This window comes from Heptranchias perlo, chromosome 10 (genome assembly GCF_035084215.1).
Source record: "Heptranchias perlo isolate sHepPer1 chromosome 10, sHepPer1.hap1, whole genome shotgun sequence".
Classification (NCBI taxonomy): Eukaryota; Metazoa; Chordata; class Chondrichthyes; order Hexanchiformes; family Hexanchidae; genus Heptranchias; species Heptranchias perlo.
The window spans coordinates 52,597,382-52,613,052 of NC_090334.1; the positions used below are offsets into that span (position 1 = coordinate 52,597,382).

General features: G+C 40.6%; 1 protein-coding gene across 3 annotated transcripts in view; it reads right to left on the reverse strand.

The window, feature by feature from the left end:
- The window catches only part of traf3 (TNF receptor-associated factor 3), a 92,146-nt gene that overhangs the window by 30,246 nt on the left and 46,229 nt on the right, over positions 1 to 15,671 (reverse strand). For 2 of the 3 annotated variants that reach the window (XM_067991771.1, XM_067991772.1), the window contains exons 2-6: positions 11,509 to 11,772; positions 10,521 to 10,572; positions 10,309 to 10,413; positions 9,741 to 9,905; positions 5,036 to 5,113 (exon numbers count right to left, since the gene is read on the reverse strand). In XM_067991771.1, the coding sequence (XP_067847872.1) occupies positions 5,036 to 5,113; positions 9,741 to 9,905; positions 10,309 to 10,413; positions 10,521 to 10,572; positions 11,509 to 11,753 (645 nt within the window). In that variant the 5' untranslated portion in view covers positions 11,754 to 11,772. Of the gene's footprint in view, positions 1 to 5,035; positions 5,114 to 9,740; positions 9,906 to 10,308; positions 10,414 to 10,520; positions 10,573 to 11,508; positions 11,773 to 14,317; positions 14,398 to 15,671 lie in introns of those variants that run through there. The other variant, XM_067991774.1, reaches the window with a different exon arrangement.

Genomic DNA, 15,671 nt, shown 5'->3' on the forward strand with positions numbered 1-15,671 from the left:
GCTTACAATGCTGCCTATCTTTGTCATCGCCAAACTTGGATATATGGCTCCCTATCCCGTCATCTAAGTTGTTAATAAATACAGTGAATAATTAAGGTCCCAACATCGATTCCTGTGGGACACCACTAGTCACATCCTGCCAATTTGAGAACCTGCCCATTATCCCTACTCTCTGTTTCCTGCTGCTCAGCCAATTTCATAACCAGGTCAATAACTTGCCCTCAATTCCATAAGCTTCAACTTTAGCTAACAGTCTCCTATGAGGGACTTTATCGAATGCCTTCTGGAAATCCATATAAACAACATCCATAGACATTCCCCTGTCCACTACTTTGAATTTTTTGAAGAGGTGACCAATCAGGTTTGTCAGGCATGACCTACCCTTCACAAATCCACGCTGGCTCTCTCTGATCAGCTGAAAAATTTCAAGGTGTTCAGTCACTCTATCCTTAATTATAGACTCTTGTAATTTCCCAACAACAGATGTTAGGCTAACTGATCTACAATTCCCTGGTTTCCCCCCCGCTCACCGTTCTTAAATAGCAAGTGACATGTGCAATTTTCCAATCTAAAAGGAACAGTCCCTGAATCGAGAGAACTTTGGAAGATTATAGTTAGGACATTTGCAATGTTCTCACCTACTTCCTTTAAAACACTAAGATGGAAACCATCAGGTCTGGGGGATTTGTCACTCTTTAGTGCCTTTATTTTCTTAATTACTGTTAATTTGCTTATGTTAATTATGGTGAGTCCCTGTCCCTGATTCAAAATTAGTTTCCTTGGGGTGTCCGGCATGCTATTCTCTTCCTCTACTGTAAATACTGACGCAAAGTAATTATTTAACATGTCCGTCATTTCCTTATTTTCTTTTATAATATCACCATCATCAGTTTTTTTTTGAAAAGGGCTCACATTGACCACCCTCTTTTTCCTAATATAAAAGTGTAAAAATTGTGTGTGTTGATTTTGATATCCCTTTCAAGTTTCTTTTCATACTCCCCTTTGTAGCTCTTACTGTTTTGTCACCCTTTGCTGTTCATTGTATCTCTCCCAGTCACCAGGATCTGAGCTTTTTTTTGCATGCTTTTTCTTTTAGTTTTATGTTGTCCCTTACCTCTTTTGACATCCATGGCTGTTTTTTTTGGCAAGTAGAGCTCTTGCCCCTTAGGGATATAAACTGGTCCTGTATCATGTTAAATTATTTTTTGAACACCTCCCTCTGATCTTCTGTCATTTTAACCATTAACAGATTTGCCCAGTTTACTGTGGACAGTCTCCGTCTCATCCTGTTGAAGTCGGCCTTACCTAAATTTGGAATCTTAGTGGCTGATACGAGTTTCTCCCTTTCAAACTCAACACTGAACTCAGTCACATTATGATCCCTTTTAGATAAATGTTCATGCACAGTTAGGCTGTTAAATAAATCTGGCTCATTCCTCATTATTAAATCTAATATGGCCTGCCCCCTTGTTGGTTCTGGGACATATTGTTGCAGAAAGCTGTCCTGAACAGTCAAGAAATTTGCTACCTTTCTGACATGAGCTCATCTGCTTATCCCAATCAGTGTGAAAGTTAAAATTCCCCATTAAAACCATGCTGCCTTTGCTACATGCTTGTCTAATCTCTGCATTTATACATTCTGCCACTTCACAGATGCTACCTGGGGCTTATACACAACTCCCACTACAGTCTTAAATCCTTTTCTATTTCTTAATTCTACCATAAAGTCTCCACTGCTTGTTATATCCTCTCTTATCATTGAAGTAATTTTATCCTTAACCACTAAGGCTACTCCTCCCCCTCTACCCGTTTCCCTATTCTTATGGAGAAATGTGAGATGATGCGTTTTGAGAGGAAAAGCAAGTAATGGGAGCATATATTCAATGGAAAGGTGCTGAAGGGTGTGGAGGAAAAGAGATACCTAAGGTTGCAAATACAAACTCCTTGAAAGTGTGAGCACAGGCAGATAAAGCCATAAAAAAGCCAATAATATGTTGGGTTTTATAAATAGGTGTATAGAGTACAAGAATAAAGAAGTTATGATAACTTTTCACAAGGTAATGACTAGGCTACAGTTAGAGCACTGGACAGTAAAGCCATAGAAAGCATACATTGTTGATTCATCTGGATGAAACCAGAGATGAGAAACTATTTAGAGTCTCGAAATACTGGGACAATTTCCATCGGAGCAGAGGAAACTAAGAGGAGATTTAATTGAAGTTTTTAAAATTATGAAGATTTTGATAGGCTGAATAGGGAATGTCTATTTCCTCCAATAAGTGAGTCATGATGAGGAGTCATCATTTTATAACGGTGAGGAGAGGGAACAGGAGAAATTTATGCAAATAGTTGTTGGTGCATCATCATAGGGAGGAGTTGACGTAGAGACCATTCCATCTTCTAAGAGATATATAAACATTTGGAGCAGAAGATGATACACTGCTATATGGAGAGAGCAGGTCAGTGGGATTTATTTTTTTATTGCTCAAGCAATCAAGTCAGCATAGACACAATGGGCCAAATGGCCTCCTTCTGTGTTGTAAACTTCTATGTGGTACGAAACTTTTGGTCTGTGATGATTAGTTGATCTTAGCCAGGACAGTGCTGGCAGCACTATAATTGGCTTTAGTGTCCCCAAGCAAGGGAGAGGATAGAAAAAAAAAATCAACCAGGATTCCCACTCCTGATCGACATTCATCAGCAAATGTGTGTTTGTGGACGTTGGTGGAGCACAAGATCAGATGAACATAAGAACATAAGAAATAGGAGCAGGAGTAGGCCAATCGGCCCCTCGAGCCTGCTCCGCCATTCAATAAGATCATGGCTGATCTGATCCTAACCTCAAATCTAAATTCATGTCCAATTTCCTGCCCGCTCCCCGTAACCCCTAATTCCATTTACTTCTAGGAAACTGTCTATTTCGGTTTTAAATTTATTTAATGATGTAGCTTCCACAGCTTCCTGGGGCAGCAAATTCCACAGACCTACTACCCTCTGAGTGAAGAAGTTTCTCCTCATCTCAGTTTTGAAAGAGCAGCCCCTTATTCTAAGATTATGCCCCCTAGTTCTAGTTTCACCCATCCTTGGGAACATCCTTACTGCATCCACCCGATCAAGCCCCTTCACAATCTTATATGTTTCAATAAGATCGCCTCTCATTCTTCTGAACTCCAATGAGTAGAGTCCCAATCTACTCAACCTCTCCTCATATGTCCACCCCCTCATCCCCGGGATTAACCGAGTGAACCTTCTTTGTACTGCCTCGAGAGCAAGTATGTCTTTTCTTAAGTATGGACACCAAAACTGTATGCAGTATTCCAGGTGTGGTCTCACCAATACCTTATATAACTGCAACAATACCTCCCTGTTTTTATATTCTATCCCCCTAGCAATAAAAGCCAACATTCCGTTGGCCTTCTTGATCACCTGCTGCACCTGCATACTAACTTTTTGATTTTCTTGCACTAGGACCCCCAGATCCCTTTGTACTGCAGTACTTTCCAGTTTCTCGCCATTAAGATAATAAGCTTTCTCTCTGATTTTTCCTGCCAAAGTGCATAACCTCACATTTTCCAATATTGTATTGCATCTGCCAAATCTCCGCCCACTCACCCAGCCTGTCTATATCCCCCTGTAGGTTTTTTATGTCCTCCTCACTCTCCACTTTCTCTCCCATCTTTGTATCATCTGCAAACTTTGATATGTTACACTCGGTCCCCTCCTCCAAATCGTTAATATAGATTGTAAAGAGTTGGGGACCCAGCACCGACCCCTGCGGAACACCACTGGCTACAGGTTGCCAGTCCGAGAATGTACCATTTATCCCAACTCTCTGCTTCCTGTTAGATAACCAATCCTCCACCCATGCCAGAATATTACCCCCAATCCAGTGATTCTTTATCTTGAGCAATAATCTTTTATGTGGCACCTTGTCGAATGCCTTCTGGAAGTCTAAATACACTACGTCCACTGGTTCCCCTTTATCCACCCTGTACGTTATGTCCTCAAAGAACTCAAGCAAATTTGTCAGACATGACTTCCCCTTCATAAAGCCATGCTGACTTTGTCCTATTAAATTATGTTTATCCAAATGTTCCGCTACTGTCTCCTTGGTCGATTAACCTCATGTATGAAGGTACCGTAGAGTGCTACCAGTGCCCGTGGCACCATGCTCCAATATTAATCATTATCTTTAGTGGAGTAGACAAAAGGCAAGAAAATTGTTGGGGGGAAATGCATTTAAAAGCAACGGCACCACCCTGTCCAGCTCTTGGCATTCTGTGTCTATAAATAATGAATTGCTTACAGAATCCTAAATGCTGTTTTAAGGGCTGAAAGCTGATCTGGCCACAATTGGAATGTGTGTAATTAAATCATAAACCCATCTTCACAAACAGGTTTGCAATATTCTTACATTCACTGCAATATTATTACATAATGAGGAACACAACATTTTTAAATTCAGTGGGTGAAAGGACACAAGTGTGACATAAACTTTTTATATACTCTCACTATTTGCAGTAAGTACTCAGAGTGCATTCAGCTCTCACTCAAATGCAGTAAAGAAGTCTTATTGCCTATGATGTTCTTTAGCAATCAAGCTGAGACAGCCTCCTGCTTGTGCATGGAAGAGCTCGGACAAATCACCATCTCAAATCTGGAATTCAGCTCTCATTCAAGAAGGGCAGGAGGGAGATGACAAGCTTAGGCCATCTTAAAGTTTGGATTAGGATGTGCACAACTCAGCAAATCCTACAAATGAAGGCAGATTCTCTGGCTCACAACAGAACTCCATTCTACAAGTGCCAATTTACAGTCACAAATTGCTCTTCCCTCTAGTTTTCAATCAAAAGGGGCTTCTCTCTTGCTCTTTTATTTGAAGGGATAAATTCTACAAGGTGATTTTCTTACGAGAGAACTAAACTCTAATGTTGTATCTTGCAGTCAAAGTTCTTTTTCAATACTAACTGAATCCATAATCAGAGATGTCCAGCTACTAAAACTGTGCTGTAGGAACTTAAAAACACCCACTTACCTCTCCCCTCAGAATACAGGAATTGCAATTATTAGGGCACGGGACTGGGAACGACGGACAGTCAAAGTCTTCATGTTTCTAGAAGAAGATAAAGAGAAACCTTCAATTTCTTCAAAAAAAACCCCTCAAAATAGTTTGCTAAAGTGTTTAAAGACATTATCTGAACCTAAGATTGGGCGCCTACCTATTAACGTACACCCATCTGTTTACTTCCAGTCACGTGCAGTTTTTATATGTATTCTTTTAATGTGGCTATTTTTACTTAGTTACAGAAATTACATGTGGAACCGCCAAGAGCGATGGCAAAGTGATTGAAGGCATTCGATCAGAAATGTAGTCTCAGTCACTTGCATTTTAAAACGCAGCTCCGTGCGTTTAAATGACTCTTCAGTCTGCCATCCCCCCTCCCCCCACCACAAACCTTATCCCCTCCTCTTGACTTCGGCTGGGATATGGTACCACAGGCACCAGCCTCCCAGTACCTTACCCAGGTGTCCTCGCTCGATGATAAATCTCACCAGTGGCATTTCCTTGATGCCGACAGTTCTGATTGCCACAGAAGGCATTATAGACACTGTTTGTGTAGCATGATACAGGCTTATGTACAGTTTATACGGATTCAATTGTCTGAATTCCTGTATAATACATAGATCCTGAAAGCTGTCTGGCTTTGTGCCTCGTTGGCTTAAGTTTGACAGAAAAGTAAAAGTGCAATGTAATGGACTTTACTGGAGGCAGCTAGCATTAAAGATGAATAAGAACCCAGTTTTGTTCTCACTTTGTAGAAAATCAACAAAAAACATTCAGTAGGTGATCAGTAGGGGTTTAAACTAACTTGGCAGGGGGATGGGATACACAGTGGAGCTACAATAGGGGGTGATGTGCAGCCAAATGTAGAGAAAAAAACAAGTCAGCTTGGAAGACAGGGCAAATATGTGAGGGCAAGGCTGGATGGCATCTATTTTAATGCAAGGAGTCTTGCGAATAAGGTGGATGAACTGAAGGTGTTGATAAACACACGGGAGTATGATATTGTTGCTGTCACAGAGACATGGTTGAGGGAGGGGCAAGACTGGCAGCTCAATATTCCGGGGTACAGAATCTTCAGGCGAGACAGAGGGGGAGGTATAAGAGGAGGGGGGGTCGCAATATTAATTAAAGAATCAATTACTGCCATAAGGAGGGATGATATATTAGCAGGTTCCTCTAATGAGGCCATATGGGTGGAGCTTAAAAACAAAAAGGGGGCAAGCACTTTGATGGGAGTGTACTATAGGCCCCCAAACAGTCAGGGGGAGATAGAGGAACAGATATGTAGGCAAATCTCAGAAAATTGTGCAAATAATAGGGTAATAATAGTGGGGGATTTCAACTTCCCCAATATTAACTGGGATACTCAGAGTGTAAAAGGCTCAGAGGGTACAAAATTCTTAACGTGCATCCAGGAGAGCTTTTTGAGCCAGCATGTAGAAAGTCCTACAAGAGAGGGGGCGGTACTGGACCTAATTCTAGGGAATGTGGCCGGCCAAGTGGAAGAAGTGCTAGTAGGTGAGCACTTTGGTGACAGTGACCATAATTCGGTGAGATTTAAGGTGGTCATGGAAAAGGATAGGGAAAGGCTGGAAATAAAGGTTCTAAATTGGGGGAAGGCCGATTTTAATAGGATAAGGCAGGATCTGGCCAAACTGGACTGGGATCAGCTGCTCGTAGGAAAATCCGCATCGGAGCAATGGGAGTCTTTCAGAAGGGAGATTGAGACCATACAATGGCAACATGTTCCCGTAAAGGTCAAGGGTGGTTCCAAGAACTCCAGGGAACCTTGGATGTCAGGGGATATACGAGAATGGATTAGGAAAAAAAGGAGGGCTTTTGGCAGATACAAAAGGCTAAAAGACGGAGGAAGCCCTAGAGGAGTACAAAAAGTGCAGGGGGATACTTAAAAAAGAAATTAGGAGATCAAGGAGGGGCCATGAAATAACACTGGCGAGCAAAATAAAGGAAAATCCTAAGATGTTTTATAAGTATATTAAGGGTAAGAGGATGACTAGGGAAAAAATAGGGCCCATTAGGGACAAAAATGGCAATCTGTGTGTGGAGCCGGCAGATGTAGGAGGGGTTCTAAATGAATTTTTTGCATCTGTTTTCACTATGGAGAAGGACGATGTAGACATAGAAATACGGCAGGGGGACTGTGATATACTCGAACATATTAACATCGAGCGGGAGGAGGTATTGGCAGTTTTAGCAGGCCTAAAAATGGATAAATCCCCAGGCCCGGAAGAAATGTATCCCAGGCTACTGTGTGAGGCAAAGGAGGAGATTGCGGGGGCTCTAACACATATATTCAGAACCTCTTTGGCCACAGGGGATGTGCCAGAGGACTGGAGAACCGCTAATGTAGTACCATTATTCAAGAAGGGGAGTAGGGAAAAACCGGGGAACTACAGGCCAGTGAGCCTAACATCAGTGGTAGGAAAATTATTGGAAAAAATTCTGAAGGACAAAATTAGTCTCCACTTGGAGAAGCAAGGATTAATCAGGGATAGTCAACATGGCTTTGTCAAGGGAAGATCATGTCTGACAAATTTGATTGAATTTTTTGAGGGGGTGACTAGGCGTGTGGATGAGGGTAACGCAGTGGATGTGGTATACATGGATTTCAGTAAGGCCTTCGATAAAGTCCCCCACAGGAGACTGGTCAAGAAGGTACGAGCCCATGGAATCCAGGGTGCCTTGGCACTTTGGATACAAAACTGGCTTAGTGGCAGAAGGCAGAGGGTGATGGTCGAAGGTTGTTTTTGTGACTGGAAGCCTGTGGCCAGTGGGGTACCACAGGGATCGGTGCTGGGTCCCTTGCTGTTTGTGGTCTACATTAACGACTTGGATATGAATGTAAAAGGTATGATCAGTAAGTTCGCTGATGATACAAAAATTGGTAGGGTGGCAAATAGCGAGGAGGATAGCCTCAGTCTGCAGGACGATATAGATGGGTTGGTCAGATGGGCGGAACAGTGGCAAATGGAATTTAACCCGGAAAAGTGCGAGGTGATGCACTTTGGAGGGACTAACAAGGCAAGAGAATACACAATGAATGGGAGGACCCTAGGCAAGACAGAGGGTCAGAGGGATCTTGGTGTGCAAGTTCACAGATCCCTGAAGGCGGCGGAACAGGTAGATAAGGTGGTAAAGAAGGCATATGGGATACTTGCCTTTATTAGCCGAGGCATAGAATATAAGAGCAAGGAGGTTATGATGGAGCTGTATAAAACACTGGTTAGGCCACAGCTGGAGTACTGTGCGCAGTTCTGGTCGCCACACTACAGGAAGGATGTGATCGCTTTGGAGAGGGTGCAGAGGAGATTCACCAGGATGTTACCAGGGCTGGAGCGCTTCAGCTATGAAGAGAGACTGGGAAGATTGGGTTTGTTTTCCTTGGAGCAGAGGAGGCTGAGGGGGGACATGATTGAGGTGTACAAAATTATGAGGGGCACAGATAGGATGGATACTAAGGAGCTTTTTCCCTTCGTTGAGGGTTCTATAACAAGGGGACATAGATTCAAGGTAAAAGGCGGGAGGTTTAGAGGGGATTTGAGAAAGAACTTTTTCACCCAGAGGGTGGTTGGAGTCTGGAACTCACTGCCTGAAAGGGTTGTGGAGGCAGGAACCCTCACAACATTCAAGAAGCATTTGGATGAGCACTTGAAATGCCATAGCATACAAGGCTACGGACCAAATGCTGGAATATGGGATTAGAGTAGACAGGGCTTGATGGCCGGCGTGGACATGATGGGCCGAAGGGCCTCTATCCGTGCTGTATATCTCTATGACTCTATCACTCGAGCCGGTTAAGGCTGCTCAGAAAAAGCTTAACAGCTTCACTTTGGATATTGATTCACTCAAGCATTAGTTATTTGTGATTGAACTGTTGTCATTTTGGTTAACACCTCCCCCACAACTGGCTGATTACAATGAACTGCAGCCATAGACATTAAATAAAACTTCAAGTATTATGATGCAACAGAAAAATAACCACAGCGTTTGCGTGAAATCTGATTATTTCATATAAAGTCACTCAAACCTTTGCCCGATCTCAGCAGCCATCAATACTTCTCTATATATATAAAAAAAAATTCACAGCAGTTGAGGGGATTAAGGATTTTTCTTATTTATGGTCCCCTTTCTACGCCTTTGGTCTTACTATATCACACACCATTTCCAGTGAAAAGAGCTAGACCACCCATCAGTTCCTCTCTTACTAGTTGCTAGGCGGTGCGTAAAAGCTGCGCTCTGATTTTGCTCCCTTCTGCTTAAAAGGAGTTGCTGAGCTCTTCTCACATTGACATAATGTCAAGAAGTGAGCAGGTTGACCACCCATCACAGGAGCACTCACCCTTACTGCATAGCGGACTTGTTTTTTCAATTGTTTAAAACAGCATTTAACACTAATAAAGCTAAAAGGAACAACCAAGAACACAAATCATGGGAACAACCAAGAACACAAATCATGGCACCAACTACAAAGGTGGGTACGAACATGGTTTGGGGTTTGCCTCAGTAACACTATGAATTGCGCCAATACTTTTAGTGCAGTTCTAATTTTTCTTCAATAAACTTGAAAGATCATACATTATAAATATATCAATGAACACTGCTAATGACATGTGTTGCAGAAACAGGAGGACATGTATTTATTGCAGTGTCTTACCTTTAACTCTGCAATAGTGATTTCTTTCCTGCAGTATTTACAGGTTTGCTCCCGATATTTACAGCTTGAAATTAAATGGTCAGCTAAATCTTTCCTTTGCACAATTTCCGTGCATCCCCTGCGTGTACACCGGACTTCCTGATAAAGACATTCAAGTAAGTGACCCTTTATGAGAAGAGGAAACAAATAAATGAATACTTTCATTGAGATTATTATATGTTCAAATGTAGCACCATTTTGATCAATAACATAGGACCTCAGTCATCTAATTGGCAAGTCATGTGAATATTTTCTTAAATTTTATATACAATTCTCAGAATAAAATCACTAACGAGCCAGTTATAATGTAATGAAGACCTAATATTGAGATTTTTGTATATATTCAAATGATAAAATTATACAAGTGATCATAATCATTTATGAAGAGGCAGATCCTTTAGAATTTTTCAACTCCCCAAATTAAAGCTTAAATCATACCTTAGTCCATTGGTTATCTAAATATGCATCAAAATATATGCAGCAATTGCTGAACATGCTCCAGTTGATGATGTTGGATCATATCATTTACCTCAAGTTTTCCTAGAGGTAGCTGTGTCTTGCAGCCATTTTTCTCATTCCTACAGTAGATTTGAAGTGCGAGGACCTCTTTTTTACAGCATATGTCCTTAAAAACCTTTGAAAATATAAAAAAAAGTGACATCTTGTCACATTAGTAGTCCACATTAAGTATTAAAACTGAACTTAAAACACTGAATATGTACTATTTACTCAATTGCCTACCGTATTCTCAAATAAAGGCACATTATCAAGTGGGCAAACTGGTTTTGGACTCCTAGAAACATAAAACATCAAATAAGAATGTAACCACAATAATTTAAATCCTAATGGCAAAGTAATAATGTTTTGGATACATAACTCATATTTAAAAAGACATGTTTCCCTTTTAGTTCTCATGGTCTGGGTGCTAATCAAGTTATATTACCAGACACGTTCATTTCTGGTCTCTAAACTGCATCTAAAAGACACCGTGGGGAATTTCTTGGCAATAGTTCCATGTGTTCATTCCTAATGTCACCAACTCCAGGTTCCAGAGTTCATCCATCCCTACAAACTCTATATCAGAGCCTCTCATTTTCCATCACTATTTGTTTGAACTATATACTTCAAATTAGGTTATCATTCATATAAATTTGACTCCTAAATTAATCTCCAAGAAATACTGCTTTGAATCAAATTATATCTGTAACAGACTTTCGATCAACATTTATTGATAAAGGTCACTGGAAAAACAATATATATTATTTTCAATAGCGGAAGATATCCTTTTGGTCCAAATGGCTTCTTCTCCCATGGCCTCTGGGACTTGTGATTTTCCAGGTGTTAGCACAATACATGGTCTACTGACCCAAAGGTAAACCAAGTCTTATGGTGAGTATTCCCAGTGAAATTGGATTGCTGTCACACTGTTACTATTAGTTCTAAAGCATAATTATCAGTAATTCAGTATTTGAAGACAGGCTGTACTATTCGTGACAAACATTCCTCATCCAACTCAGGTATTTTGCTGTCACAGTATCACAGTTAATAGTTTGTAAAATATTTGTAAATTATCTATTCAGATAAAACAGGTTCTCAAAAGAATTTTTTAAAATATCAATATATTCACTGCATCATCAACAAACAAACCATCATTACAACATTTGAAGAGGAATCAATTCAGTTTAGCCAAAATTATACATCAGAATTTCTAATTAATAAATGGTCTTACCCAAGAATTTTCTTTATACAACTTCCACAGAATCTGTGACCACACTCTGTCTGTTTTGGATTGCAGAGTGCAAGGCGACAATGTTCACATTTGTACTTGTTTTCCAGTTTCAGCACAAACCTCTCCTTGAAGCCTCCATCCTCTGGTTCCATGCTTAGAGATGCCAGCCTGCTATTTGGAAGGTGCACCACAGACTCGAGGGAAAGTGGTGGTGCCGACGACTCTATGTTTCTTGCTGTTGCCATGGCCTATGGCCGTCCAAATCTGTAAAGAAGTAGCTTTTAGCATGGAGTAATAATAGACCAGCTCTCTTAGTGTATTACATAAACTAACTCCTTAGCTACTTCCTTACACCTCTTTGGGTAGCCCTTAGCTCAGATAGTTAAGCACTTGACAAGTAAGCAAAAGGTTTGAGTTAAGACTGTCTATCATTCAGATTCAGTTGAGATAGTTGAGGGATGCTTCTCTGTTCCTGTCTGCCTATTATTTATAGAATACCATAGGGGGGGGGGGGGGAGCAGGAAAGACTAAATTATTTTTTTCTCCAGGGACATGGAATAAAGGAAAAACATATGCTGTGCCTAGCTCACTCTCCTTGATTTAGGAACCCTGCTTGTCTATTGGGAATTGGAAAAACTCCAGTCAAACTCAATTCATATGAGATCTTTGCAGCCAGTAGAGAAAGGAGATTTTTATCTCATTGGTCTGGATTTGAACTCAGGTCCAAGAGGCAAAAGGACACGATCCAATCCCACTGCATCAAGTTTGATTGACTTAAACTCCTCAAAGTGTAATATTTCTTAACTTGACCACTCTCCTGTCTCAAAAGAAGTGATTCAAAAATAAACACATACCCAAGTCTCCAGTCCCGGGGAGGGGAGGGGGGAAAGAAAATCCTAAAATAGAGTTCGCATAATAAATTATTCCGAAAGTCTAGAGTCTTGCATAATAATTGAAAGTGCAGATCCCACTTTAAAATAAGAATCGTCAAGCCAATTGAAGAAAAATGGTGATAAATAAACTTTCTATAGCTTTTATATATACCATTGTTATATTGCTAGATGCAGAAAATTGTTTGAAGTCAAAGACTAAACACCAAAACTCAGTCAGACCTCAATTCAATATAATTCATGCAAGGAATCTTACAACACCAGGTTATAGTCCAACAATTTTATTTTAAAATCACAAGCTTTCGGAGATTATCCCCTTCGTCAGGTGAGTAGTGAATAAGAGGTTCTCAAATCGCATATCTTATATTAGGCTGGGACACCATCACACCAATCAAAGGTGTTGTTGGTGTTCAGACAGGTTAGCCACGGAAAACAGTAGGTCCCAGTATGCTGAATACACATGGTGTCAAATTACACAGACAGAGAGAAAGAGACCCGTAAGGCAGAGAGAGAGAGAGAGAGAGAGAGAATATTTCCAGTTGTATTAAAAATATTTAGAGAACAGTTTGGCATTCTGGCACTGCATTTACAGAGTTTTTGCCATAGAAACATTTTCACTGAGCAATATAAATAAACCTGTTCATTGGAAAATCATTGTTGTGACAACAAAAAAGGCAAGAATGAATAGAAAAGTGAAAGCAGCTGTGTAAGAAACTGGAAAATCAGCAAAGACCTAGTTAAAATAACAGTCTTGACCAGCGTTCAAGTATCCAGGGAAGATGGCTTTTCCCAGTTTTAGCCATATTACTGGGGAAGCAAAACCCCAGCCCGACAAAGGTCTGTTACCGCATCACTTAACTGCACTTCTTACTCCCACTCCCAATATTGACAATATTCATGGAACTATTGATGTCCTGAGAAGTTCTCCCAACCAAGGATTTTTTTTTGGGGGGGGAGGGGGGGGTAGTGGAAGAGAGGAGTGGGGGGGGAGGGGGGGAGGGAAAGGGAGTTGAAGGGGAGAGAACTTGAAGTTATTATTCTAAACAATTTGGAGCTGCAGCAAAATGCAACAGAAGACACTTGAGAATATTGTACTCAACTCTAAAAACATCAGCAATTCAATATAATTCAACTTTAATTAAAAAATACACATAAAACAAGAGAAAATATTTCATTGTATATTTGTGACAAATACTGAGCTGCTCCGCAAACTAATTTCATGTTAAAAAGGAAATTTGACCTTGTGCACAGAATATTGAGGGTTGGGGCAGCTGAGTCAAAGATGAACAACTTTGTAAGTGTTTCTCAAACTACAGATTTTAACAATCAGCCACATTTAGAGAAAGGACACTGATTTGCTATCAAATTACTGGCAGAAAGTTGGTCTCTTCAAAACGAAACACTGAAAATAGGCACAAGTTATCAGTGCTAATGGCCTGATTTCCACGTCTCAATAGATAGCACATCAAATAAGATTCCAATTACATTTTACTAAAGCTGCCTGGCAGATGTGAAAATGTTTTATTTTCAAACCTGCTTTAAAGCTTTTGGGTGTAGTAATAGTGTCAGTTTGACACTAGAGGAGAGCCAAGCACGTTTTCGTACTAGGATTTCCACTGATTCAGACTGAATTCGAATTCAGGTCCCAGACGTGATAGGACAGTCTGCTAGCTCATATCATCACCCATCCAACTCAAGTGAAATTCTACAGAAAACCCTCCAACACAAAGACTTCTTTTCAGCTTTCAAGTGATATCTAAGCACCTATAAGGGATCTTATACAAGATTAATGTTGAATATTAGAAAGTGGGATAGGCGAACATACCAGCCCACAGATCATTTGCTTTATTCATAATATTTTTTCAATAAATCAACTAGAATAATTGTACAAGTTCATCATTTTCCAAACAGCCCAATACCTCAGTTTGTTGGTGTCTTCTGTTTATACAGCACAGCGTACATCTCTACCAGCATCATATTCCTCTGCTCTCAGCTTCTTAGGTCTCTCTATTGAAAGAGAACTGCCTGACTTTAGAACTTGCAGCACATCCAAACCCCACTAAACACTGTCTCACTGGCATGATGCCTTCTGAATTTTCACAGAGTTAAATACCAGGACTCGATATGGGATGCAAGAGGAAAGTCCCGTATCCCAAAATAAAATACACAACTGCAGGACAAATTTACCTTGTATTCCAATAGCACATCCTCTAATCTTTTGCACTATTTGTTACATCACACTCATATTTAGCGTAATTGATATGTACATCAAAGTTACAAAATGGAGAGCAGTAGGATACGATCAATAACATACAAGTTTCTTATTTCTCAATTCCTCAGTGCCCTGGAATTAATGACCTGTTTAATCTAATTGATCTGGTTGGAATGATCAACCATTGCTTGGCTGTACATGTCACACAAGTGCGCCAAGCATGTGAGCAAGTCTTTATTCAGGTTTACTTTCTTTCACTTTCCCCTCAATCCTATAGGTTTTCATGTTCATTAGTTTTGTACCCTTTTCCATACATCATTTCTGCAAAGGGTACAGTCATCCTAAGTAGAAGATGGGAAATTCAAGTCTCTTATTAACAGGAACTCTGCACTTGGTGATCAGTAATGTTCTGCCTGGTTCAGATGCTTACTTTGAAACTCTGTGGTCATGGATTCAATTCCCATTATCTCTTATTTATTTGAATTCCCCTCATCTCCCCTGTAATGAGTTTTGCTACTTCTATATCCTCTGTTGCAAAGTAGATAGAACATGGTAAAGTTGCCCTGCAGCAACCCAGAGCACACAGCAAGACACAACGAAGCCTGTAATTTGGCTTCCCCAATGATTAATTTGGTTATTGCACCACTGGTGTGATACTGAGTCAAGGAGACCAGGAGGATCCAAGGATCAATCACCAGTGTGTTCTGAATTAGCCACTCTCCATCAGCACAGTAGTGGAAAGCTACAAATGGTCTCAGCACTCCCAGATTAGGAAGGGGGAGAAAAAGTAGTCAGGGATTCTACTCTCGATTGTTATCCAGTGATCCTCGTTGCAATCTATGTAGACGTATGTTGGTTGAGGGTAGGAACGGGCTCAGTTGTGATGGACCCCATGCATTGTCCTGGCTCACATAAGAAGAGCAGCCACATGGATCAAAGGGTTTGCATGGAATTTCACTAGCATGAGTCTCACAGTCCCTTCACAGGAGAATGGGCAAACAGGAAAAGAAAATTGAAAGAAAGCAAATGGAGAAGAACAAAAGCTCTCCTTATTAATGTAA